The 27,291-nt window shown below is 38.0% G+C and overlaps 1 protein-coding gene across 1 annotated transcript in view; it reads left to right on the plus strand.

Moving 5' to 3' along the window:
- Positions 1 to 24,923, plus strand: part of CAGE1 (cancer antigen 1) — a 39,392-nt gene extending 14,469 nt beyond the window's left edge. The window contains exons 5-12 of the mRNA XM_021710591.1: positions 929 to 1,078; positions 3,678 to 3,788; positions 4,568 to 4,648; positions 4,877 to 4,984; positions 15,207 to 15,277; positions 21,479 to 21,547; positions 24,041 to 24,080; positions 24,912 to 24,923. Of these exons, the coding sequence (XP_021566266.1) occupies positions 929 to 1,078; positions 3,678 to 3,788; positions 4,568 to 4,648; positions 4,877 to 4,984; positions 15,207 to 15,277; positions 21,479 to 21,547; positions 24,041 to 24,080; positions 24,912 to 24,923 (642 nt within the window). The remainder of the gene's footprint in view (positions 1 to 928; positions 1,079 to 3,677; positions 3,789 to 4,567; positions 4,649 to 4,876; positions 4,985 to 15,206; positions 15,278 to 21,478; positions 21,548 to 24,040; positions 24,081 to 24,911) is intronic.
- The last annotated feature ends 2,368 nt before the right edge of the window (positions 24,924 to 27,291 follow it).

Genomic DNA, 27,291 nt, shown 5'->3' on the forward strand with positions numbered 1-27,291 from the left:
ATGCCAAAAAAGTATACATATCTATGTATTACTTTTCAAAGTAGAATTAAATTACGGTAGCAATGTGTAGTATGATTTTCGTGCAACCATGCTTCCACCATTTTCTTTGACTGTCCTGTCACAGGGTTATGCTAGCATTTATTTGATTAACATCGTCTTTTGAGTGAACGTCATACTTAAAACATGTAGACATTTTTTTGACACCACTCCCTCCCATCCCCCATGAGAATCCAGCTATCTTCAATTAAACCAGCATTAAAAATATTTCCAAAAAATGTAAAATAGTGCCACTCTTTTCACTAATTTTTTGTTTTGGAAAATATGGCCATTGTTTTAGTTAAAAAATTGTTATTTATATTTACATATAATGAATTTATTGTTATTTAAATAAATTGGCAAACAAATATTTGAAAATTGATACCCATATACACAAAAGGCTTAGGAGGGTCTTCAATAATTTTTAAGAGTACAAAGGGGTCCTGAGAGTAAAGTTTGAGAACTACCACCCCAGGTTTTATTTTTATTTTTATTTTTGAGTTGGAGTCTCACTCTGTCACCCAGGCTGGAGTGTAGTGGCGCAACTCACGGCCACCCCAGCGTCGACCTGCTGAACTCCAGCGATCCTTCTGCCTCAGACTTCCAAGTAGCCAGAACTACAGGCACGTGCTACCATGCCCGGCTAATTTTTTTTTTTTAATTTATTATTGTACAGATGAGGTCTCACCAAGTTGCCTGGGCTGGTCTCTTGAGCCCACAGGCTCAGACAATCCACTCACCTCGGCCTCCCAAAGTGCTGGGATTACAGGCTGAGCCACCAAATCTGGCCCGCCCCAGGCTTTAAAGAGTGATATTTTCTTCAGCATTTTATATAAAAGCTATTCCAGATTCTTCATCTTCATTATGACACTTCTGAATTGTGTGCATGTAGGATACAAAGACTATACATTCTAACCTGTTCCTGAATTGCTCACCTTGTGAAGAAGAGAGTCTGAATCCCCCAGATGTGCAAAGGACTTCTGAGCTGGCCTCCATAATCCACGGTCTTCTGGCTCTGATGACAGGACTTCTCACATGCCAGGTAATTTTCAAAAATCAGGTTTTTTTTAATAAGGGAGGAAGGAATACTGGAGTTGGACTAATAGTAGAGAGGCAATAAAAGGTGACAGAATTAAGTGGTGGGAAAAAAAAAAAAGGAAGATAAAATACAGACCCCTAAACCAACCAGTCTGCCCTTTTTTCATCTACTGCTTCTTCCTGTTTATCTTTCTTGGACACATAATTCTCACAAGTCTACAGTAAGATAGAATGTAATAAGATAAACAGTAGAGGTGTCAAGTAAACCCCTTCATTTAGTACTTCCCACATTTCAGGAGCATGCTCTCAGAGCAATAGTCAGGTACTCTGGGTGATTAGTGATTAGCAGAAATAGAGTTTGCATTAAATCAGGAACTCTACAAACCCACACCTCCAAATTTTGGCTTGGATGAGTGTACTTAAGATCAAAGAAATATAAATAATAGATGGGGAGAGTGCTTCTAGTGATCAGTGATTATTTACATTCACGAGCTGCTTGCCCAATCTAAGATATAGCTTTTGAGTGACAGCAAGGGGAGGGCAGTTTGGAGCTGTGTACATTGGTAGAATGAAAAGTGAAGTTAGTCAGATGAGTTCAAATCCTGCTTCATCACTTCCTGGCTGTGTAACTTGGCCAAGCAACCTAACCTTTCTCCGCCTGGTTTCCTCATCTTTAAGATGGGGAAGTGATGATGCTGTCCTGGGAGCTTATAAACACTACAATTAATGAAGAGAACAATCAAAGGCCATGCACTTGGTAGATTCTCAAACTAGCAAGTTCTCTCTCTTCCTCTTCTCATCTATTATTTACATTTCTTTGATCTTAAGCACACTCATCCAAGCCAAAATTTGGAGGTGTGGGTTTGTAGAATTCCTGATTTAATGCAAACTCTACTTCTGTTTGGTCTCTACTAAAATTTGAACACTAGCATGTATTGAATATTGGAAACGGGACTAAGCATTTTATGCAGAGGTCACAAAGCAGTCGCTTACAGACTTTGTCTACCTCAAATTTTGTTTCTTAGCATTTGAAATGTGGCACCGATTCTTCTTTGCTGCCTTTCCCCTTTGCCCCTTCAAACATTTGCTTGCTCACCTTACTTGCTTGGGTTTCTCCTTTGTCACTGGTGGCTGCTATTCTTTTACAATCTTATTTGCTGGCTGCTCGTTTCTACCAGACCTTTCAATGGTAAAGTGTTGCCAGCCTTCTTAGTAGATCTCAAAGAAATAGTACTGTTTCCTTATTCTGGATCTCCCACCCCCACAAGAACACAAGCCTTCAAAATCAGAGACTTGGTATATATGGTGCTGATGCATAAGTTCATAGCATTAAAAAAAATTTTTTTTTTTTTGCTTGCCCATGGAATGTAAATGTCACACAATGATTGACCGGTCCATTTCACATTTGTCAATTCTTGGGTTGACTGACATGGATCATTGTGGATTAAGCATTTAAACGGTCTTCATCAAAGCCCAATGGTCTTCCTGAACATAGAGAATCACTCAAGTCAAATTAGCTCTCTTTGAAATGACAAAACTATTTTTTAGCTGTACTTTCTTTGTTGGCATACTCCCTACACACGACACAAATGTTTTGAGCCACCTCTGCTGCCTTTACTCCTCTGTTAAACTCAAACAGATGACTATATTGGAAGTGTTCATTTTTTTCTGCTTGACACTCCATTTCTTTGACCCACAAACAGGACTAACTTTATTCAAATCTGCAAAATGCAAGGCGTATTCACAAGCACAACATTATCATTCCAAGTGACAAATGAGAAACTATAAACTCCCAACATTGCTGTGTTGCCATGCCAAAAGCAAACGCTACCTACTTATGCATCAACCTAATAAATAAATAGGCACATTAGGTATGCCTAGTACCTAAGACAGGCTCAAATTCATAATGGGCACTCAGGAGGTATTTACTGATTTTCTGATTTGTTTTTGGAGGCATTTAAGTTTACTGTCTGATTTTTATGCGTTCTCTCTTTCAATCCTTATGCCATTCTTTATATTATTAGGTTTTTTCTTTTTTAAAGACAGAGAGAAACAACCCAAGGATTAGAATAGTTCAGTTTCTTGTCCAAAGTCTCACGTGTGGTTAAGTCTCAGAAAGAACCCATACACTTCTGACCCCTAGGTCATGTTGGGACAAGTGTCTTCATTCAGGGTACTCTTGAAATAACTAGAGTTTCAGTATTGTTAAGGTTGTGTGATTATTCTGGTATTAAGTATAGCAATCTGTTTAAAATTTGGATTTGTAAACTGACTAGACTAAGAAAAGGGGAATGTATGTATGGATGTGTAAGCATGGATAATTATTATAGACGAGTATTAGCTTCCCGGCAACTAGACTAATTGTTTCCAGTAATAACTTATATACAAGTGTGAATCAATATGAAGACTTTCTGTACTAACCCTTAGATAGATGTATCCTGATGTGTAATTGACGAATAGAATTCAATATTGTTTTACCTCATTTGTTTTTGTCAGTTATTTTGGAAGGGAGATTTGTGGCATATACATTTTTTTTCTGCCTCCTTTTAGCTTTACTAAAGACCTTTTAATATGTTAATAGTTTCTCAAATTATTACCCTTAGGACATCACCAATCCTGATGCTGAACATTTCAAAGAGAGTGAGAAAATTAGTGATATAATGCTGCAAAAACTGAAGAACTTCCATCTTAAAAAGAAAAATTTAGATAAAGAGGTATTTTATTTATTATTCATCTAAAAATTGTATACATTTTTTGGGGGAAAAGTAGTTATAGGTCTGGGTGTTGTGGCTCATACCTGTAATCCTAGCAACTAGGGAGGCTGTGACTGGAGTATTATTTAAGGCCAGGATTTTAAGGCTGCAGTGAGCCATGATTGCACCACTGCCACTCCAGTCTGGACAACAGAACAAGATACAACTTTTTTAAAAAAAAAAAAAAAAAAGGAAGCCGGGCTCGGTGGCTCAGCCTGTAATCCTGCACCTTTGGGAGGCTGAGGTGAGTGGATTGCCTGAGTCCGCGGGTTTGAGACCCGCCTGGGCAGGCGAGACCTCATCTCTACAATAAATCAAAAAATTAGCCGGGCGTGGTAGAGCGCGCCTGTAATTCCGGCTACTCGGAAGGCTGAGGCGGAAGGATCGCCGGAGCCCAGCAGGTTTGTTTCTATCACAATGCAGAAATCAAAAAATATTTCATAGTGAATACTGGAGCATAGTAGCACGCTCATGGCCACCGCAGCCTCAACCTATTGTGCTCTGGTGATCCTTCTACTTCAGCCTTCCAAGTAGCTGGAACTACAGATGTGTGCCACCACACCCAGCTAATTTTTTTATTTATTGTAGAGATGAGGTCTTGCCAAGTTGCCCAGGCTGGTCTCGAACCTGTGGGCTTAGACAATCCAATCCTCTCACCTCCGCCTCCCAAAGTACTGGGATTACATAGAATGTAGTTATATTTCTTCTCCTCTAAAATATAAAATGCTTTTTATTTTTAGCTACTGAAACATAAAAACAGAATCACTACCTTTAGAGAGTTAATTGCTAATGAAAAAGCATTTCAGGAACACATCATTGAGGTGAGTTTCACATTTACTATGTACTGTCTTTAATATTAAAAAAATACAATTTCAGATATTTATGTTATTTGGTAGATGTCTTGAAGTCCTTCTAACTGTAAATTCTACACTTCTATGATCCTAGCCACTGATAGTCTCTTTGATTTTTAAACTAATAAAGTAATTACTGCCAAATGCTCTAAAGAGTGTGAGAATATTGAAAGTGAGAACAAATATATTTAATCTCAGGTCACAGACATTGATTCGGATGAAGCAGAGAATGTCAAAAATGTACCTATCTTATTGGGAGCCAAGCTGGATAAGTATCACAGTCTGAATGAGGAGCTTGATTTCTTGGTAAGAAAGGCCTTTTGTTGCCTTGCTATCATTTTTATACACAACATCATTTTATTAACACATTTAAGAAATTAGCCTTCAAAACCTTGCTCATTAAAATGATCACACTTTGGCATTCTTATTCACCAGCAAAAGTTCAGAACTAAAGTTTGCATTTTCATGTTTTCAGATTTTTAATACTGTCACAGCTGTTTGTGTTTAGACTAATCAACTTTATTTCTATCACAGTGCAGAAATCAAAAAATATTTCATAGTGAATTAATCATATTAATATTGTCACATATGCTATCACAATAGCTGTGTACAATAACCATGATTAAGGCATGCTTTGGGAAACAGCACTCATAGTTATTTAAACTTTTTTGTAGTTTTATTTTTTGAGAGACAGGGTCTTGCTCTGTCACCCACGCTGGAGTGCAGTGGCATGATCACAGCTCACCACAGCCTCGACCTCCTGGGTTCAAGCCATTCTCTTGCCTCAGCCTCCCATGTAGCTGGGACTACAGGAATGTGCCACTGTGCCCAGATAATTTTTTGATGTTTTGTAGAGATGAGGTCTTGTTATGTTGCTCAGGCTGGTCTTGAACTCCTGGGCTCAAGTGATCCTTCCACCTCAGCCTCCCAAATAGGTGTGAGCCACTGTACCTGTCCTCATAGTTTACTTTAGATGGCACGTAAAGCTAAAAGCAGATAAAACAGGAAAAATATGTCAGGAGAAAATGAAAATTGATTAATTAACATAATTTTTGTTAGCAGTTGGAGAAGTCTACCATTATATTTTTGAATTATTAAAAAGCAGCATTCTATACTAAATGTATTACATATTTATTCACCTTTAAGAGAAAAAAAGTTCAATAATGTGAGGATTCAAAGGTTTCTTCTTTTCTAACTTATTATTTTTTTAAAGAAGTAATTATTGACTTCCCCAAAAGGTTATCACACTCTAAGGAGATAGAAAGCAAAATAAAACATAAACCCTGCTACTAAGGAATCTAGAAAAGAAGATAAAATACATAAATGTTTATAAGGAGTAAAGGGAAAGTTTTTAGAAAAGAGGTACAGTGACTGGCATCTAACAGAGAAGATATTTGTCAAATGACTGGAAGAGATGACTTCCAGTAGGAAGGAGGTAGGAGGACCAAGGAAGACTTTATGAAGGTAATGGCAGTTGGGCCTTGAAGACCAGTGAAATTTGGGAATAGTCAGTTAAGAGGAGAGCACTCAATACATTCTGTTGTTTATTAGCAGCATCTATGCTTCATGTCCTGGTGATGTGGAGATGATGAGAATGAACCTTAGTCTTCCAAGCACTTGAAGTGGGAACAAGGTCACAAATGTCAGAGTGTTAGGTGCCATCTCACTTTTTAAATGGGCTGCGGACTTTGCTGTACAAACCCTATCTCAGAGAAACCAAATAATTGATGAGAGAGAGTTCTTCATGAAGAATGTAAGCAATATAAAGCAGAAGAAAAGATACATTTGGAAAATTATATTTTTCATCCTCGAATAAAATAAGGAATGCAAGGAGTTATCCTAATGACTGCTAAAACCTTTAGGTTCAAGACTGATAAGGAGCTTTTTGTATTTTATTTATTTTTAACCTGCAATCATGTCTGTAGTTTATGATAAGGAGCTTTTAATGAATGAATCACAATGACAAGTACCTGAGCCCAAAGAGCAATCTCAACTCTGCTAAAGGTAAGACAGGCAGACCTGTGCCCCTGACATGCTACAGAGGAAGCACACCACACCAGGTCGCCATACCATCTTACCCAAGTTACTGAATCCGAAGGCTAGCTTCTAGATATAACTTAGTGGACCAGAATACACATGTTAAATGACACCATGATGACAAGTCCAGAATGTGGAGAGTTCTAATAAGTAAATAATTGGCACAAGAAAAGGAAGGGACAAGGGAATATAATAACTGTTATAGACTAAAGGAAGCTAGAGACTTAGAGGACAAATCAAATGCAGCATGTGAAACCCAACAAAACAACTGTAAAAAATTTATTTGTGAAGTAATAGCAGAAAATTGAACTCAATCTGCATATTAGATAACATTAAGATAATTAAATATTAATTTTAATAGATGTGATAGTGGTATCATTATATTTTTAAAAGCCTTATCTGTTAGTGATACACATTGAAAAGTATTTTTGAGTAAATTAATATGATGACATGGCATTTTAAAAAATACCCCAGGAGGACAAAAAGGTGACAGAGTGGCTGGGAGCATGGCTGGAGAGAGAGAAAACAATAATGGGAAAATGTTGATAATTGTTGAAGTTAAGTTATCATGGAGATTCATTATATTATTCTTTAGGCTTTTGTATGTGTGAAATTTTCTAAAATAAAAAGCATTTTGTTTCTGTTTTTTGAAGTGCAAAATGTTCTCCAGAAAGCTCATTGCTCATTCTGTAAGGCAAGTATCCCCAACCCCTGGGCCATGGACTAATACTTATCCGTGGCCTATTAGGAACTGGGCCATACAGCAGGAGGTAAGCAGCATGTGAGGGAGTGAAGCTTTATTTGTATTTACAGCCGTTCCCCACCACTCACATTACTGCCTGAGCTCTGCCTTCTGTCAGATCAGTGTTAACATTAGGTTCTCATAGGTGTGCAAATCCTATTGTGAACTGTGCATGAGAGGGATCTAGGTTGCGCACTCCTTATGAGAATCTAATGCCTGTTGTTCTGAGGTGGAACTGAGGAGGTGATGCTAGTGATAGGGAGTGGCTGCAAACACAGATTAACATTAGCAGTGAGGTTTGACTGCATAGAGGCCATAATAAATCAGTTGCTTGCAGATTCCTATCAAAACCTTATCAGTGAGTGGCAAGTGAGTTGATGTACTTTGATTGTACAGCTGCATCTGGTGGCAGGCTTTAAGTCGGAATCTGACACTTATTTTAATCTGTGCATGGCCTGCCCGTTATTTCATTAACCACTCCTTTTTATGGTGAGTTGCATAAGTATTTCACAATGTAATAATAACAGAAATAAAGTGCACAATAAATGTTATGCACTTGAATCATCCCCAAACCATCTCCCCACCAGTCTTGCCCGCTAAAAATTGTCTTCCCAAAACCTGTCCCTGATGCCTAAAAGGCTGGTGACTGCTGCTCCAAGGACCTCTGGACCAGCAAGACTTGGGGACTGGAGTTCAGCCTGATGGCTCACACCTACCCTGGTTCATTGTCATGTACTTCTCTTGTGGTCCTTCTGACCCCTTGCCATTCTTCACTCTTCTCATCCTGTTATCTGCTCCATTCACCTCCTGACTGCCCCCATCCTGAGAGAGGGTCCTTGACTTCAGCTTTGCCTTCCAACTAGCTTGAGCATCCTGGGTGTTTAACTGTCGAGTGCAAAATGTCTCCTGTCCTAGAAGACCTTGATAAGGTCCAACGAAGTCAGAGATTTGGTCAGAAGGACAAGGCAAGAATCCATAATATAATACTGATGTTCAGGGTTCAAGTGGCCTTATAGTAAGTTCCTCGTAGAGTCCATCTTCAGTAAAATAAGAACCTTTTAATAAAAATAAGATATCCTCTAATCAGTATTAAAGGATAGTTAAAATTTAAAAACCAAAATGCTGTCCTAAAACATACTACTTTAGTATAGTAATCTATATGTTACATAAAACATTTACCTAATTTACTATTAATATTTTAGTAGCCTTTAAAATTAGTAGTTTGTTAAAAAAAAATTTTTTTTCTTCTTTTTTTGAGTCAAAGTCTCACTCTGTTGCCCAGGCTGGAGTGCAGAGGCACAGTCATGGCTACTGTAGCCCCTACCTGCTGGGCTTAGGTGATCCTTCTACCTCAGCCTTCCATGTAGCTGGGTCTACAGCTACACACCACCATGCCTGGCTAATTTTTTGATTTATTATAGATAACAGGTCTTACTGTGTTGTCCAGACTGGTCTCGAACCCCTGGACTCTGGCAATCCTCTTGCCTCAGCCTCCCAAAGTGCTGGAATTACAAGTGTGGACCACTGTGTCTGTCCAGGCAATTTTTTTTTTTAAATAGAGACAAGGTCTCATGCTGTCACCCAGACTGGAGTACAGTGGCATGGTCACAGCTTACTACAACCTCAAACTCCTGGCTCAAGCAATCCTTGTGCCTCAGCCCTCCCAAGTGCTGGGACTACAGGCACACAGTACCATGTCTGGCTAATTTCTGAACGACTTTTTTGTAGAGATGGAATCTTGCTATGTTGCCCAGGCTGGTCAATCCATCCTCCTGCCTTGGCTTCCCAAAGGCTGGAGTTATAGGTGTGTGCCAGTGTGCTCAGTCCAGCAGTTTGTTAAATTGTAAAGGAAATACTCAGAAGGTAGCATATTCTTTTCACTTTCATATTCATCTCCTATATTCACAAGAATAGGTAAAGTAGAAAATTATTGCTCTAGGAAAAATTTTCTAATTGAGCCAAAAGAAAACAATCAAAACCCATGATCTCACAGTCCACCTGTACTATGAAGGATAGTGCCAGTACTTCTATTTGGCAGTGTTTCCTTGAGTATACCCTATAATTTGTCAGTCTCTCTGCCACTGACCAACCTTCCTAAGGAAGAATCTAGATTTGGGTCACACAGATGGAAGGATTTTCCAGCCAGGTGGAATCTTAGATTCTCAGTTTCCATAGGAAATGTCAAACTTACTGTTTTCTTGTTCTCTGGACATTTTATAGTAGTACTTCTGATATGTTGACCCTATTCCTCACCTTCCTGGTTCTGATTTCGCTAAGTCCTATTCTAAAGCAAGAGCAAGAAATAATATTTGCACTACAGACTCTTGTCAAAGGATATTGCATCAATCCATTTACTGACTAACCCTTAGCAAGAGCTTGTTTAAGAACTCTTATATCTCTGAAGGATTATCTGTGAAGTCCTTTTGTCCCTCTAGTAGTAATTCTCAGTAAAAAAAAATTACATCTTTATCAAATACTTATATGCACACACACAGTTGAAACATAGGGTTTTAAAATTGTTTTCTGTTTCATTTTTAAATGTTTGTCATAAATTCATTTCACCACTTAATAAATAGTCACAACCTGGATCATGTTTATTATCTGAAAGCTGCTACTTGGAACATATTATCTTGACCCTCACAGAATTGCTTTTATTGAGTTGAGCTTTAGTGTTAGACCCTCAACAATCCTAGGAAACATCTTTCTCATTTGGTACAGAGAAATGATTGTTCACTTTTATGGGAACTTCCTTTGAGACCTCGGGCCTACTAGGACAAACTTCTCTTCAGGTGTGTTTTCATTACATGAATAATGACAGTGATGTAACTGATCAGATTTCCATTTTGTTTTAGCTACCAAGAAATTAATTACCAAATATATGGCACTGGAGTGTATGTCTTATTGTTCTCTTATCTGCCTGTTGTTTCCTCACCTGCTCTTTACATTCTGGCTTAATGTTTTGTTTTTGATTTATGTTTTATTGCATGTATACAATCTCAGAAACTTTGTGTAAAGGACTGGAAAATCAATCAGCCAGTATTCGTTTATCTTAAGGCTGTTCATAATGATGACTGATTTATCCACTGTCATGATGTACTTCTGCCTTGACATAATTTCTCTGTAAATTGACACTAGCAGAGTTGGAAGGGTGTTAATGCAAGTAAAAGCCTTTTAGAAAACCTTGAATTATGACCTTGAATTATGGAACTAAATACCCTGGCTTTGCCACACGACCAGACCACTTGCACTTCAAGTCTTGGAGGACCTTGGTGATCCTTTTACAGGTATGTGGTAGCAGGATCATGGCATTCCAAAGATATCCACACCCTAGTCCTCAGAACATAGCAAAATAGACTTTGCATCCAAATTTAGGCAATTATGGCAAAAGTGTGCAGCTGTGATTAAATTAAGGCCCTTAAGATGTGGAGATAGATTATTCTGGATTATCAGGGTGGATCCAGTCTAATCACATGAATTTTTAAAAGTAGAGAACCTTTCCCAGCCATGTCAGAGGAAGGTTTGACTACTGAAGATAAAGAGAGGGGACATGAACCAAGAAATGTGAGTAGTCTTTAGAAACTGGAAAAGTCTCCCCTAAAGCCTCCATAAAGGAACACAGCCCTGTTGACACTTTGACTCTAGCCCAGTGAGACTTGTGCTGGACTTCTAAGCTACAGAGCTATAAGATGATAACTTTGTGTTGTGGTTTGTTTGTTTGTTTGTTTTTTGAGTTGGAGTATCACTCTATCGCTCAGACTGAAGTGCAGTGGCCGCTCCCAGCCACTGCAGCCTCGACCCACTGGGTGCTGGCGATCCTTCTGCCTCAGCCTTCTGAGTAGCTGGAATTACAGGCACATGCTACCATGCCGGCTGATTTTTTTTTATTTTTTTTTTTTATTATAGAGATGAGGTCTCGCCAAGTTGCCCAGGCGGGTCTCGTTAAGTCACTAAGTTTGTGGTAATTTGTTAATAGCAGCAACAGAAAACTAATGTAAGATATGTTGACCGAATTTTTTTAGTGATTTGGATTTCACTCTCTCATAATGTATTGATACAAGGTAATATGTTATTAACCTGGAACTATGTCTACAAATCCAGAATACAGATGGCATTGCAGAGAGGACTCAAACAAGGAAATCTTTCTCTGGAGGGCTGTGTGACTGAGGAGTCTCCCCTCCATTGAGTGAACCTCATTCAACACCAACAGCCCTCTGACTTCTCTGCCTTTCGGTAACTATTATCCATGCTGCCGTGGAAAGCAGCTCTCCAAGAGGACTTACTCCTCTATCATAGTCAAATATGTGTTGCTGTGGACCAGACGCGGGCGCTCTTTCTATCTCTAACCCTGCCCTGCCCTTAAAGCCTACATCCTCAAGCTGATTGGCAAGGCCCATCACAAGTCCTAAGGGGCTATGTCTGCACCATGTGCTCCGGCACACGTGGGCAGGCCATACAGGAAAGGCGGTGCCCAGGATGTAGGAGAGATACTCAACGCCATGAAGATGCAAATTAAAACCACAACGAATACCGCTGTACACCTATTAGAATGTCTAAAATTAAAAACTCTGACCATAGCAAGGTTGTAGAGGGGAGCAACTGCAACTCATATACCGCTGGTAGGGATGTAAAATGCTACAACCACTTTGGAAAACATTTTGGCAGTTTCTTAAAAAGGTAAACATATACCTATCATTATTTTACTTCTAGGTATATTTACCCAAAAGAAATGAAAACATATGTTGATACAAAGATATATGAGGTCTTTGTAGCTTTAAATATAATAGTCAAAAACAGAAAACAGCCCAAATGCCTGTCTACAGGTGAATGGATAAACAAATTGTGTTTATTCATACTATGAAATAATACTCAGTAATAAAAAAGGAATGAACCGATACACATGCAACACAGAATAATCTCAAAAGTAATTATGCTGAGTGAAAAGAACTAGACAGAGTAAATGCTGTTTACTCCACTGAATAAAACTCTAGATTGGACAAAGTAATCTGTGATGACAGAAAGATCATTGGTTGTCTGGGACTGGCAGAGTGTGAGAGTCAGAAAGGGAGATGGGCAGGAGGAAGGGATTGCCAACTGGCAAGAAGAAACTGTGTGTGGGAAATGTCGGGTATGCCCCTTATCGTGAAAGTGGTGGTGGTTTCAGAGGTATATAAATATGTCAAAGCCAAACTATATACTTTAACTATGTGCTGAGTATTATATGTCAGTTATACCCTTAAAGCTGTTAAAATTTACACTCTTTGGAAGAAACTTAAGGTGTTTTATTCCTTTCCATGGGAATCTAAACAAACTGTCTTTTGCTATTCTTTTATCTTTAAAATATTATTCTATAAGAAAAATTCTCTATTCTTTCTTTATTCTGAGGTTAGAAAATAAAAAACCTCATTCTGCAGACTTAAAAGGGTTCTTACTTTGATCTTAAAAGACATTACAGAAATTTAAAATGTGCCACGAAATTTATAATGAGAAAAAGGAAGTGAGAAGGAATTCCACATTGCTTCAGTAAAATGTCGTGAAGTATGTGAAGCTAAGAGAACCCTGCCTCCAAGATGAACTGAGGAGACGCAATGGAATGGAATAGAAAAAGTGCAACACACTAATGGTTGATAAATATGGATTCTAGTATTTTCCACTTCTAGACATTTCCTTTCAAAAATCTTTTAAGTTCTCTTCACTTTAGTTCCATCTGTTAAATTGTGGTTACAATAACTGCATGACCTACCTTAAATAATGCATGTAGTAAGAGAAGTAGGACCAATGATTTGATATTATCCCTGTTAATTTATTCATATCAGAAAGAAATAGAAAGTTACTATTTCTGCTATAAATTTGCTTTATCATTGCTTCCTCTAGGGTACTTCATGTTTCATTTAAAACATTAGACAACTGAAAGTCATTTTAACATCATTATTTAGTGGAAAAATTTCTGTCACTTTAATTCTGTAATTGCTTTGAAAATTAAGGTTACTTCTAGGGGAACTTGTGAATACCATTTCCTGTTAATTAACCTTAGATGTCACTTTCAGAAACACAATTTTTAATTTTTAACGACTCTGATGCAAATAAAAATTAGACCATAGGTCAAAACATGAAATGCCCTAAACTGAACATTTAAAAAAATTTGCTGTTGACCATTGCCTTACTAGACTCTGGTGTGACCATGTGCTCTTTGAGCTATGACTGTCACCATGTTTCCTAGCTTTGGCCCCCTTCCCCACCTTAGGAAGGTGAATCTCCTCTTTCTCTCTCTCTAATTTACTTTTTAAATAAACTATATTTTCCAATCTTTTAAAAAAAAAACTTGCTGTCGTTCAGGCAAGGGAGAGTGTTTCTCAAACCTGAAAATCAAGCACAACATGGGTGCTTTACTTCAGATAGAATCAAATATGTCTATGAACTAGTTATACATGGAAAGAAGATAATAATGAAGATTTGTATGCATCAGTAGATATTTAGTTACTTGCAAAGCTGTTTTGTAGTATAAAATAATAAAAAAGGTAAAAGCCTATTATTGGCTGGGCCTGGTGGCTCACACCTGTAATCCCAGCACTTTGGGAAGCTGAGGCAGGCAGATTGCATGAGCCCATGAGTTTAAGACTAGCCTGGGCAACATAGCGAGACTTCGTCTTTATGAAAGATTTAAAAAATTAGCTGGGTGTGGTGGTGCACACCTATAGTCTCAGCTACTTGGGATGCTGAGGTGGAAGGATCACCTGAGCCCAGGGGGTTGAGGCTGCCATGAGCTGTGATCGTCGTGATTGTGCACTGCACTCCAGCCTGGGCAACAGAGTGAAACCCCGACTTTAAAAAAGTCCATTGTCATTTTGGCTCATCTGTTCTAAGTGCAATCAGTCAGGTCCATAGCATCTTATAATTCACCTATGGTATATCTCAGATTAAGAGAATATTAAAATAAAGTATAGCTCACTGTTCACATTTGTTCTTAGCATCCATATATAGCTTTCATGGCAGGTTCCAGGTTAATACTTTTACTGCTGTTTCTCCATAGATCACAAAATTGGGAAATCTCCTAGAGTCAAAAGAAGACTGCTGCAGTAGACTCACTGAAGAAAATGACAAGTATCAAAGACATTTAGGTGACTTGATAAATAAGGTACAAATTTGCTTATAGAAATATTTGTGTCTTTTAAAAACTATGTCAGCTATTAAAATAATAGAATTTTAGAGTTAAATAGAATCTGTGAGATGATGTAGTACATTTCTTTTGATCCCTTTTACTCCACACAGCATTGTACAACACCCCCCTTAGCCTTTTATCCGAAAGTTATCAAAGGACAGTGTATGTGTCTATCCATTTTGCTGTAGGAGTGTCTTAGTATTGCTACTTCAATTTCAGCAGGATTCTAAATCTTACCAACTTAATGTTCTAGCTTACCTTTTTAAAACTGTGTTAACTTTAACAATGGACTGTAACCCTTATTTGATACATATAGTACTTGTGTGAAGGCAACTAGATTATGGTTAACTCATGACAGTTGTCCATTTTTTGACACTTTGCTCTTTCTGTATGATGAATAAGGATGTTATAATTCTATTTTTATTTATATTCCTGATCTCAAAATATAAGGAAGATGTTTTGCTTTTGCCTATTGTAAAACTTACATTATTGATACGAGTCAAATAGTTGAACTTGTAGTGGTACAAGAGGGAAAAATTAAATAAAATTCTAGAATTTATCAAAGAATAATTGGTTTTGTTTCTTTTTTCAAGACTATATCATATGAAGAAATTATTGAATGTGCTGATCAAAGGCTCAAAATATCCCACTCCCAGATTGCACAGTAAGTTGGAAAAAGAAATTAATCTTTAATTTTGCGAATATTTACTAATATTTCACTCTGGCTTTTAAGTTCATTTTCTCAGACTTCTAGAAGGAGGAAAAATGTTCAGTTTTATAAATTAAGACCATTCTTCATTAATATAGCTAATTTGCTTAACGACTGGACTACTTGAACAGAGTTAAGCAACCACATTTTCATCTTCTTTTCTTAGATCTCCTTTTGATTTTCAGGGATAATGAAGGAAATAGTAAGAAACATCCCAAAATTTTAGAGGACATTATCAGAGTATTCAGGTAAAGTAACCTTCATTGTTTAGAATTTATTCACAAAAGGTTGCTGACTGTACACCAAATTAAAAATATTCATACAAATATCAAATACTAAACAAACTCTCTCATCAGAATGAGATTCATCTTGAAACACTTCAAAATGTGGGTTCTTAAATTCTCCATAGTTTTCCACTGATTTATTATCCTCATTTCTATTATGGTTTTTCTTCCATCCTTCCCCCAGTATAATTTATGCTGTTCTGGCTATCATGGAAGCTTAAACAGAACTCTAAACTTATGTAGAAAGCACCCCCTAAAATATGGGCTTTGTGTAAGACTAACCACAAGATAATTGAAAGTGCAGGCATTTGTATCTTGGAAAGTTTGCTTTTTTCTAAGTAAAACAAATGTAAAACAATTTTTCCATTTATTCAGACTTATGCAGGCAGGTTTTAAATTTGAAGTGGAGAGGGAATATTGTATGAGGGAGACCTCCAAAAAACCAGAATTATTTTTTGGAGGACGAGCCCCTTGTAGTATAGGCTTCTCCTACTAGGTAAGTGTTCTAGGAACCCATCAACATCAATGTACCAGCTAGCATTGTTGTGAGAGGCTGCATTTGGCTTCAGTGAATTTTTTTTTTTTTGGAGATTCTTTCAACGTGTTTGCTCATTTCATGATGGATGATTTACAAGCACACTTGACCACACCACACTGAGTGTTCAGCAGTTTTGACCAAAACTGGCTTGACTCCCATGCCCCACCCTCCCCATTCACTGAATATCACCCTGAGTGACTTTATTTTGTTTCCCTAGATGAAAAAAAGTCCTCAAAGGGAAACATTTTACTGATGTGTAAGAGATGTAACAAAAAATGACAGAAACACTAAAAGCATCAAAACTGACAAGTTCAAAAACTGTTTTGAGCAGTGAAAAAAGTGTCAATAGGTGTATTGCATCAGATGGAGAGTGCTTTGCAGGTGACTGAAGTTTAAACATGTAAGAATAAATACACAATTTTTTATAAATAAATTTGGTTTTTTTGGTCTCCCCTTGTATTCTCAGGAGATGTAAAATTAGACTCCTCCCCTACTTATAACCAGAAAAGTTCAGCCAATGCTCAATAATCATGGGCTCATGAAATATCAAAATTAAAAATAATTGAAAATAATATAAAGCTATCATATTGGCCATATTTGTTTGGCCCAGTTATTTTTAAAGTTTTTAAAAAATGTATGTATTCAGTTGAATGGTTGAGTCAGTTTTGTTCAAGAAGAGATGTTGCATCTGAATTCTATAAGGTTTATTAAAAGTATTATCAACTGTGTCTGCTTATCAGAATTCTTTTGAATGCATTAAAAAAATACCAATATCCAGGTCCAACTCCTGGATTAAATAAGCTGAAATACCAGGTAGGACCTAGGTATCAGTATACGTCTCAAGCTGTCCAGTTGATTCTAGTGTCTAGGCAGTAGACAACCACTGTTAGATATCATGTGAATTGATTTGCTCTATGTGATCAGGGTTGTGATTTTTAAAAATCAAATCTAGTCAGTTATATCAATGAAGAGAAAGTTTTTCTTCTTCCTGTTTTTATTTCTTTGTTTGTTTGTTTGTTTTTGTAGAGGAAGAGGACTCACTATGTTGCTTAGGCTGATCTTGAACTCCTGGGCTTAAGCAATCCTCTCTCTTTGGCTTCCCAAAGTGCTGAGATTATAGGCATGAGCCACTGCGCCCGGTTTAACATCATTCTAGATGAAAAAAACTTAAACCATCTAGGTACAGAAGGGAGCTTCCTCAATAACATCAAACAGCACCTACAAAAAACCTGTTACTTAATGATGAAAGACTGACTTCGCAAGATCAGGAACAAGACATTTCAGTACATTGACATTGTACTGGAAGTTCTGTCCAGTGCAGTCAGGCAAGAAAAAGAAAAAACATCCAAATTGGACATGAAGAAGCAAAAATGAATTTATTCACAGATGACATGATCATCTACATTGTAAATCTGATGGAATCTATAAGAAAGCTACGACTGTTTAATTGAGATGAACAAGGTTGCAGAAAACAAGATCAATATACAAAAGTATATTGTATTTCTATATACTTGCAATGGACAATCAGAAATTAAATTTAAAAAATTATTGAAAACACCAAAAATATCAACTACATAAGAATAAATTTGACAAAAAGGTGTGAAAGACATGTACACTGAAAAGCACAAAACACTGCTGAAAGTAGAATTAAATAAATGGAGAGGTTTTCCTTTTTCAAGGGTCTAAAGACTCAATATTGTTAAAATTTTTTTGTAGTTTGTTTATAGATTCAGTGCAATTCCAGTCAGAATTCTAGCAGGTTTTTTTTGGTTGTTGTTTTGTTTTGCTTTTAGAAATTGTCAAGCTGATTCTAAACTCATATGGAAATTCAAAAGACTTAGAATAGCCAAAAAAACTCTGATAGAAGGACAAAATGACCCAAAGTTTACCTGTACAATGACCACTTATCTACCTAATCCTGAATTATACTCCACATCTTTAAAATAAATTAATTAATTTAAAAAAATTTAAATTTAGAAAAAGACAAAATGGGAGAGAAACCCTATTTTAAGACTTTCTATAAAGCTATGATAATTAGAGTGTTGCACTGGTATAAAAATAGAAAAAGATCAATGGAACAGACTAGAGAGTCCAGACATAGATCCACACATATATGGACAAGTGATTTTTTTTTTTTTTTTTTTTTTTAGTTGGAGTCTCACTCTGTCACCCAGACTGGAGTGCAATGGCCGCTCCTGGCCACCACAGCCTCGACCTGCTGGGCTCCGGCGATCCTTCCACCTCAGCCTTCCAAGTAGCTGGAAATACAACCATGCGCTACCACGCCCAGCTAATTTTTGATTTATTGTAGAGATGAGGTCTTGTCAAGTTGCCCAGGCGGATCTCGAACCCGCGGGCTCAGGCAATCCACTCACCTCGGCCTCCCAAAGTGCTGGGATTACAGGCTGAGCCACCGAGCCCAGCCGACAAGTGATTTTTGACAAAGGCAAAAAGGCAGTGAAAATAAAGTATAGTCTTTTCAACAAATAGTGCTGAAATAATTAACCATTTAAAAAAATAATTATCTTTGATTTATACTCTCCACAACATACAAAATAAACTGAAAATGGACAATAGGCCTAAATATAAAGGCTAAAACTATACATGAGAAAATTTTTATGACCTTAGGCTAGGCAACAATTTCTTAAATGTTACTAAAAACGATCTATAGAGAAAATTTTGAAAAATTAGACTTTATTAAAATGAAAAATTGCTTTTCTAAGAACACTGTTAACAGATAAAAAGACAAACCACGTATTTGCAAATCGTGTGTCTGACAAAGAACTTCTACCCAGATGTGATGAATTCTTAAAACTAATAAGAAAATACCCCAATGAAAATAGGCAAAGATTTGAAAGATACTTCACCAAGACAATATATGGGTGACAAATAAACACATGAAAATATAATCAACGTCATTATATGCAAATCAAACCACTCATTATACTCCACTCAGTGGTACTATTTTGCTTGCCTAGCTCTCGGTGTACATAGTCATGCCCTCCAAGGAGGATGTCACTGCCTCCACAGAAAACAAGGATTCTATTTACTTAGGCTTAGGTTGCAGCTTTTTGACCTCAGTTCTATACACAGGAGCACTGTGTGAATATATTCCACTGTTGCTTTGTTGCACAATTGGAAAATTTTTTCACTTTCTTTCCTTGGTAGCCCTCTCTTTTAAGAGTTGGACCCATCCTTTTTAACTCTACAGATAAAAAAGGCTTATTCCATACCATATTATCTCTGATAATAAAGCATGATAGACTCAGGCTTTGGGTATTCAGAGGGTCTGTTTAATATTGTCTTCCTGGGTTTGACAACTTCTGTTTATCCTTTGAAAACAAACGCCTGATAACCTCTGAACAAAAAGGTATAGGTTTCAATATACAAGTTATATTCTGGCGTGCATGTTTTATTTTGTCCATGTAATATTTGAAATATTTTTAAATTAATTGCCCAAATTTAACAGGGGAAAAATCTAGATTTCCATCTCCTCTTTAAAAACAAGGAGATCTGACATACTTGCTGTAGCCTTCCCTCATGGCAACATCTGGCAAGAGCTGAGTAGCAGCTTCTTCCTTTAGGCAGGGCCTAGGAGTATACGGGGGGGGGGGGCAAAAAAACTGAGATTATTTTTTGGAGAGTGATCCTCTTATAGTACAGACTTTCCCTGCTAGGTAAGTATTGTAGGAACCTATTGGCATCAGTGTACCAGCTATTGTTGTGAGAGGCTATGTTTGACTTCAGTTAATTCCTTCAACGCATTTGCCCATTTCATAAAGAATGATTTACAAGCACACCCGCCCACACCACACCGAGTGTTCAGCAGTTGTTGACCAAAAATGCACGACTCCAATGCCCTGTCCTCCCTAGTCACTCGATCTTGCCCCAGTGACATTTCTTTGTTTGTTTGTTATCCTGAATAAAAAAAGCCCTCGAAGGGAAATGTTTTGCCGACATGGAAGAGGTGAAACAGAAAAAAGGCAGAAACACTAAAAGGCATTAAAATTGACGAGTTCAAAAACTGTTTTGAGCAGTGGAAAAAGCATCTCAATAGGTGTATTGCGTCACCTATGGAGAATACTTTGAAAGTGACTGAAGTTTAAACATGTAAGAATATATACACAATTTTAAAAATAACCAAATTCTGGGGGTTTTTTTGGTCTCCCCTCATATGCTCTTTGGTTTGTCTGAATCACTATTCAGCTGGCTTCACTCATTTCACATACCAGTCTTACCCTTCCATAGGCATTTGAGTTTTGACCTCTACAATGGAGTTTCATCTTCTCTGACAGTCTGTTTATCCTTTATGGTAGAGGATATGGCCCCCAAAGATATTCCAGTCCTAATCACTAGAACCTGTGAATATTATCTTATATGGCAAAAGAGCCTTTGAGATGTGATTATATCCTGAGTTGGGGAGATTCTTTTGGATTATCCGGGTTAGCCCTTAAATGCAGTCACAAGTGCCCTTTGTCAGAGTGGGATTCAGAGAGAAATTTGATGACAGAAGATGAAGAGGAAGTCTGACAATGGAAGCAGGGGAAGAAAGGGTGAGGTGATGTGGGGCTGTGAGCCCTCTAAGGAACAAGGAGGTCTCCAGCAGCTGTGTCATGCACGACTAGAATTCTCATCTGGAGCCTCAGAAGGGAGTTCATCCCTGTCCACACCTTGATTTCAGTACAGTGAAATTGATTTTGGACTTCTGATCTCCAGAAGAGCAATTGTGTTTTAAGTCACAAAACTTACGGTAATTTGTTCAAGCAGCCACGAGAAACTCACACACCTTCTCTGGGTGGGAAAATGTGTCTGGGGAACACAGTATTTTTTGCCCTCTTAAGGTCAACAAAGGAACCCACTAGTATCTATCTGTCTTGATAAAAAGATGTAAAAATAGAACACAAGTAAATCTCTAGCAGGCCACTTCAGTGTTGTGACCATACTGTAGCATGTCACACATGTTCTCATGTTAAAGCAGTTCCCAGTCAGGGGTTCTGTTTTTAATATGTTACTCCCAGGATCATGTTGGGTTTACTCATACAGAGGAATCCATCCTCTACTTACTATTTGTACATGCAAATAGAAGAGTATCTAAATGCTAGTAAATATTTACTACTATCTGCATCCCTTCTTTACCAGTGGAACCCATAAAGGGGAAAACTAATAACTTGAGCTGCTAGGAAGGAATCCCATTTCTGTACAGTGAGATGGATGAATGATGTATAAATAACTGGATTACTATTTGTATTTACTCAAATCCTCCAGTGAATCTAATAAAATACTAGTCTAGAAAAGTTCATTTTGATTATAAAATGTAATTGTTTCTTCCCTCAGTTTGGAAGAGAGAAATAAATATTTGGAAGATTTAATTAGGAAGCCCAGAGAGAGAGCCAAAAAATCAATGTAAGTTTACCTTTCCTATTATAATTAATAATGTCTTTAACTTTAAAATATATAGCATAATAAATAATGCATTGAAATATTTTTCTTCTCAATTTAAGATAAACAAAAGAAGTTATATGAAAGTACTTTGCATTTTGCCTAGCATAAAATAATTGCTTTATTAATGTTTCTGTAGAACCTGAAATGGAAAGCCAGGTTTCCTGTCCTTGTGGAACATATAATAGTAACTCTAAGGAAGACACTATAAAGATTATGAGCTGAGATTTTATCTACAACAAAACTGTTTGCCCTGCTATGTATTTTATTGACCATATTTTGTTACACTAACATTAAATCTTATAATCTGTTATATTAGAGAGTCTCAATATCTGATGCTATGAGGTATATGCACAAACCCTGTGTAGTTGATTAAGAATATAGTGTAGAGTGTTAAAATGGAACTCTTCCTGGCTCAGTTCCTTAGATGCTAATAAAATAATTACCAGTTCCCAAAGTGAGAGTGAGTTTTCCCCATGTGTGGAGTTTTGGAAGGAAATTATTTCAAAGAACCCATTCCATGACTCCTATCCCTTGGTCAGATCCAAGATACAAAAGTGTGGAAGATTTGAGAAGAGATTTCTTTGAATCTTTCATGTCACGAGCTCCCATCTCTCCCAAGTAATATTGCCTCTTTTACGTAAAGTCTCATGCAGAGTTTCCAGGGAATCATCCAAAGAGCTTTGAAGTGTGCTCCCTAAAAGTTGGGAACACAGAGGACTGGTGACTCTATCATGCCTGAGAAAACTAAGGCAAGCTGTGGCAGCATGACAGAGAGGCTATATTGGGTGGTTTTTCTCCCTGAGCTTGTCAGGACAAAGGACTGGTATGATAACTCCTTAAGAGCCATGAGATGATAGTTGAGTTATCTTGGACTCTGCCCAAGGTGTCCTGAAGGAATACCAGCAGCAAGAAATTGGAGGAGAATGCCAGATTCTTAGGGGCTGATGAAGGAGTAATGAGTGACCACCCGGAAGAGAGATACATCAGCTTGGGTCCAGGGAACTGCAGGACTCAGCAATGGCAAACTCCCAAGAGAAAGAATCAGCCTTAGCCATTTGACAAGCTGAGACTCTGAAACCACCCAGCCAAGTAAGAACTGTCCTCTGGCCTTACTTCTCCTCTCTCCTCCTATAAATAGAGAAGGAGGTGAGCGAAGAGAGAACAGAAACTAACCTCCAAAGGCAGTGGTGCCCACCAGCTACGGGCCTGAGCTGACAAAGAGAAGTCCTGCTTTTGAATGAAGAGTAAAGGATTGATTAGTATTAAGACTGGGCATTCTGCTTACTGAACTGAGACCACTGATGCCTTATAGTGAAGGCTGACTATTACCTTAAAATCAACAACAACAACAACAACAAAAATCACTGGACCTGCTATGTATTCATTCAATAGCAAAGAATAGCTTTTCTAAGTGAAAAAAGCTTAAAGTAGAAAAGGGAGACCAAAATTAAAGTTGTGTTTTGATTCGGTCATGAGTCATGTTTGTTCAACATACTATTGAGTTTTGAAATTCAAGATCCCTTAGCAGATTTAAACTGGTGTTTGCAAAGTGGTAAGTTAACTGCCTTTTTTCCTAATCTGAAAGAATGTGATCTGATGCCTGGCATATCACAAAGGCTCAGTAAATGCTAATTTTAACTGAATATGGGTCTTCTTTGAGTTGCTGAGAAACTATGGAATACTTTTTTTTCTAGAATTATTTCAAAATAAGAGAATTTGAATATAAATGTACATGTGTTTCCATGACTCGTATCCCTTGGCCTCAGGTATTTGTTTACTTATTCTTGGCCAATTTTCACAGTGGAGTTGAGGTCCATTTTTATATATCTAGACTGGTCTTGAAGCAAGGGTGTGAGCTGGGGCAGAAGAACTCCTAAGGCCATCTCCAGCGGGTAAAGTTTATTAGAAAACGCCAGACCGTCATCAGCCTTCAAGACCACCATCTTGGAAGCTTCCAGTTGACCAACTGACTAATTGGCCTCAATACATTCATCATGTGAACAAGCGTTAGACTACCTCTGCATCATCTCAAGATTATGCATTATGGAGCTGCTTTTGCCAGTGGTCTTCAGTAGAAGTAATGGAAAACAAGGGATATAAAAGGGAGCACTTTACTCCTCTTAGATGTCTATTTTTGCTTCTGGTTTGCCATCACTTTCAAAGAAATTTGTTAGGTTTTCAAGCCATAGCCAGAATTGTACCTAAGTAAATATATGAGAATGTCAAATGTAATGATACTGTGGCTTAATATTTTTATTTAAAAATGATCTATATATTATACACTGAAAAGCTTTATCTCAATCTTTGAGGATCCCATAGTACTATCTTAAATGACAGTTTTCCTTTGAAAGTAAGGGAAAAAATATACTAAATAATGGCATACTTGTTCACTATATTCACTATTTTAGTCCACCCCCAACCTCCTTTTTAATATATTTTTTCTATTTCCTACAGACTAAGAAACTTAGAAAATCAATCAAAGTCCATGACTGTGGTAGGTCATCTTGCTGGTCATTATAAAGAATGTTATATTTCCATGTAATTTGACTATAACAAAAAATTAAATATGGGTTCCTGAAGTCATATTTCTGTAATAGCTTGTGCTACAATTGAAAGCCTCTCCCTCTAAACTTGTACAAACCCCTTCACTCCATCTTCACTGTTACTGCTTCATTTCAAGCCTCTCACTTTTCATCTGACCTAATATAGTCATCTCCTGATTGGTGTTTCCACTTCCAGTTTTTTGTTTTTTTGTTTGTTTGTTTTGAGTCAGAGTTGCCCAGGCTGTAGTGCAGTGTCACTCTCACAGCTACTGCAGCCTTGACCTGCTAGGCTCAGCGATCCTTCTGCCTCAGCCTTCCAAGTTGCTGGAACTACAAGTGTATGCCACCAAGCCCGGCTAATTTTTACATTTATTGTCGAGACAAGGTCTCACCAAGTTGTCCAGACTGGTCTGGAACCCCTGGGCTCAGGCAGTCCTCTTGCCTCAGCCTCCCAAAGTGCTGGAATTACAGTCATGAACCACCACACCCAGTAGACTTCAATTTTACTCCTCTTCATTCTATCCTCCACAGAGTCAACAGAATGATCTTTCAAAGGCAAAATATGATTATTCTCCTGCCCTGCATTAAACCCTTTAATGGTTCACAATCTCATTCTGGATCAAATCCCAGCTCTTTAGTGTGGCATGCAAGGTTCTCCAAGGTCTAGCTCTTGCCTTCCTATCCAGTCTTATTGTTCACTCCTTCTCATCATACAGTCAGCCATGTCTAACCACTTACAGTTTTCTAAACATGCTATTTCTTTTTTTTTCTTTTATTTTTAGTTGACTTATTAATTGTACATATTTATGGGTTACAGTGATATTTTGATACATGTATGCAATGTATGATGACCAAATCAGAATAGTTAGCAAACCTGTCACCTCAGACATTCATAATTTATTTGTCTTTCAAAATCCTGTCTTCCAGCTATTTAAACATACACAATAAATTACTGTTAACTATAGTCACCCTACAGCGCTATAGTACTAGAATGTATGTCTCCTATCTAGCTATAATTTTGTATTAATCAACCTCCCCCATCCTCCCCTCCTTTCCACTCTTCTCAGCCTCTAGTAACTATAATTCTACCCACTGCTTCTGTGTGTTCTGTTATTTCTCTGCCTTCCTGTTATTGCCCACCCAGCTTCTCCTGCCTGGTATGTTCATCCCCAGCACCTTTTCTCCCACTTCATTTCCCACCTCACCCACACCTGCTAGTTCAAGCTGTGTCTCCTCTCTGAAGCCTGTCCCTCCCAATCTCCCCAGTGGAATGGTCTTGCTTCCTCCCATGCGCCCACACTGTACCCTTTGACTTTAATAACACCTATAATGTCATCACAATTCTCTGCTTATACGTCCCTTGACTTGACTAGGACTCTCTTAGTGCAGGAATTATCTTATATCCATTTTGCTGTCCTCAAGTACCTACCCCATAATAGGTACTAAACAGGAGTGAATGTCAGTTAGACTTGGGACCCAGGACCAATGCTACACTAGCTGGGGTGATATCAAATAAAAACAGTTGCTGCTCCCTCTGTCCCACCCCAGACCATGGGTATGTATTTATAAACACTGTTTGTGACATAGCTTCGTGGAAGAGGGGGACAATCAATAGGGCATATCTCTATACGTACCCAGAGACCCAGCTTTTCTAATAGTTGAATTGTGAGGATACCTTAATGCCATTAATTTTTAGTTAGACTTAATTCAGATTCTTTTTTCTACATTCTGCCTGCTGCCAACCAAACTGAGAGAGATGAAACTCAACCAACCTTGTTCCTAATAACATTCCTTAGTGGGAGAAAGGCTGAAACAAACGTCCTTCCTGTGAACAAGCAAACATTTTCTACTTTAACATAAACAGATGAACACTGTGGCTTATTTTCCAAATATCTTCACAGAATACCACTCCTGTATTATCAGGCAGCCTTCTCCTATTAACAACCAAATATTAAAAGACACTAACTCTGAAACTCTTTAGAATTAAAGTCCAGTTGAAAGGAGAAGACTGGTCCCTTAAGACCTCATCCTTGGCCGGGTGAAGTGGCTCATGCCTGTAATCCCAGCACTTTGGTAGGTGGAGGAGAGAGGATTGCCTGAGTCCAGGGGTTCAAGACCAAGCTGGGCAACTTGGCGAGACCTTGTCTCTATAATAAATCAAAAAATTAGCGAGGCGTGGTGGCACATGCCTGTAGTTCCAGCTACTTGGAAGGCTGAGGTAGAAGGATTTCCTTAGCCCAGCAGGTTGAGGCTGTGATGGCCATGAGTGTGCCACTGCACGTCAGAAAAAAAAAACAACAAAATAGCCGGGCGTGGTACCGCACGTCTGTAGTTCCAGCTACCTAGAAGGTTGAGGCAGAAGGATCGCCGGAGCCCAGCAGGTTGACTCTGGAGTGGTCGTGAGCATGCTTGCCACTGCACTCCAGCCTGGGTGAAAGAGTGAGACTCCAACACAACAACAACAACAACAACAACAAAACAACCCAAAAAAACCTCTTCCTTACAATTTTCACCTTATTATAGTTTGAGAAATTAGTTCTGAATTTAAACAAAGCAGCTGGAGACAGCTGCTTTTGTGAGATGCATAAGAAAAATAAATGTAAGCCGGGCTCGGTGGCTCAGCCTGTAATCCTGCACCTTGGGAGGCTGAGGTGAGTGGATTGCCCTGAGCCCGTGGGTTCGAGACCCGCCTGGGCAACTTGGCGAGACCTCATCTCTACAATAAAAAAAAAAAAAAAAAAATTAGCCGGGTGTGGTAGCGCGCGCCTATAGTTCCAGCTACTTGGAAGGCTGAGGCAGAAGGATCGCCAGAGTCTAGCAGGTCGAGGCTGCGGTGGTCAGGAGTGGCCACTGCACTTCAGTCTGGGCAACAGAGTGAGACTCCAACTCCAAAAAAAAAAAGAAAAAGAAAAGAAAAATAAATGTATATAACATACATATTATTCTTTTGATGAATCCTAGAAGCTAGTGTAACTATTGATCGTGATATACCTTGAATGAAAGGGAAGAAATTATTTTATCTCACCAAAGTTAATTTTGTACTTAAGATAGTCAGGTAAGTACAAGAAGAATACATATTCAGAATCTGGTCTTGAAGGAAGTGCTGAATAAATAAGAGTTATTGACTGAGGACAGTGGCTCATACCTGCAATCTCAGTATTT

Source organism: Carlito syrichta, unplaced genomic scaffold (genome assembly GCF_000164805.1).
Source record: "Carlito syrichta isolate Samal-C Ts95f unplaced genomic scaffold, Tarsius_syrichta-2.0.1 Scaffold290461, whole genome shotgun sequence".
In the NCBI taxonomy this organism is placed as follows: Eukaryota; Metazoa; Chordata; class Mammalia; order Primates; family Tarsiidae; genus Carlito; species Carlito syrichta.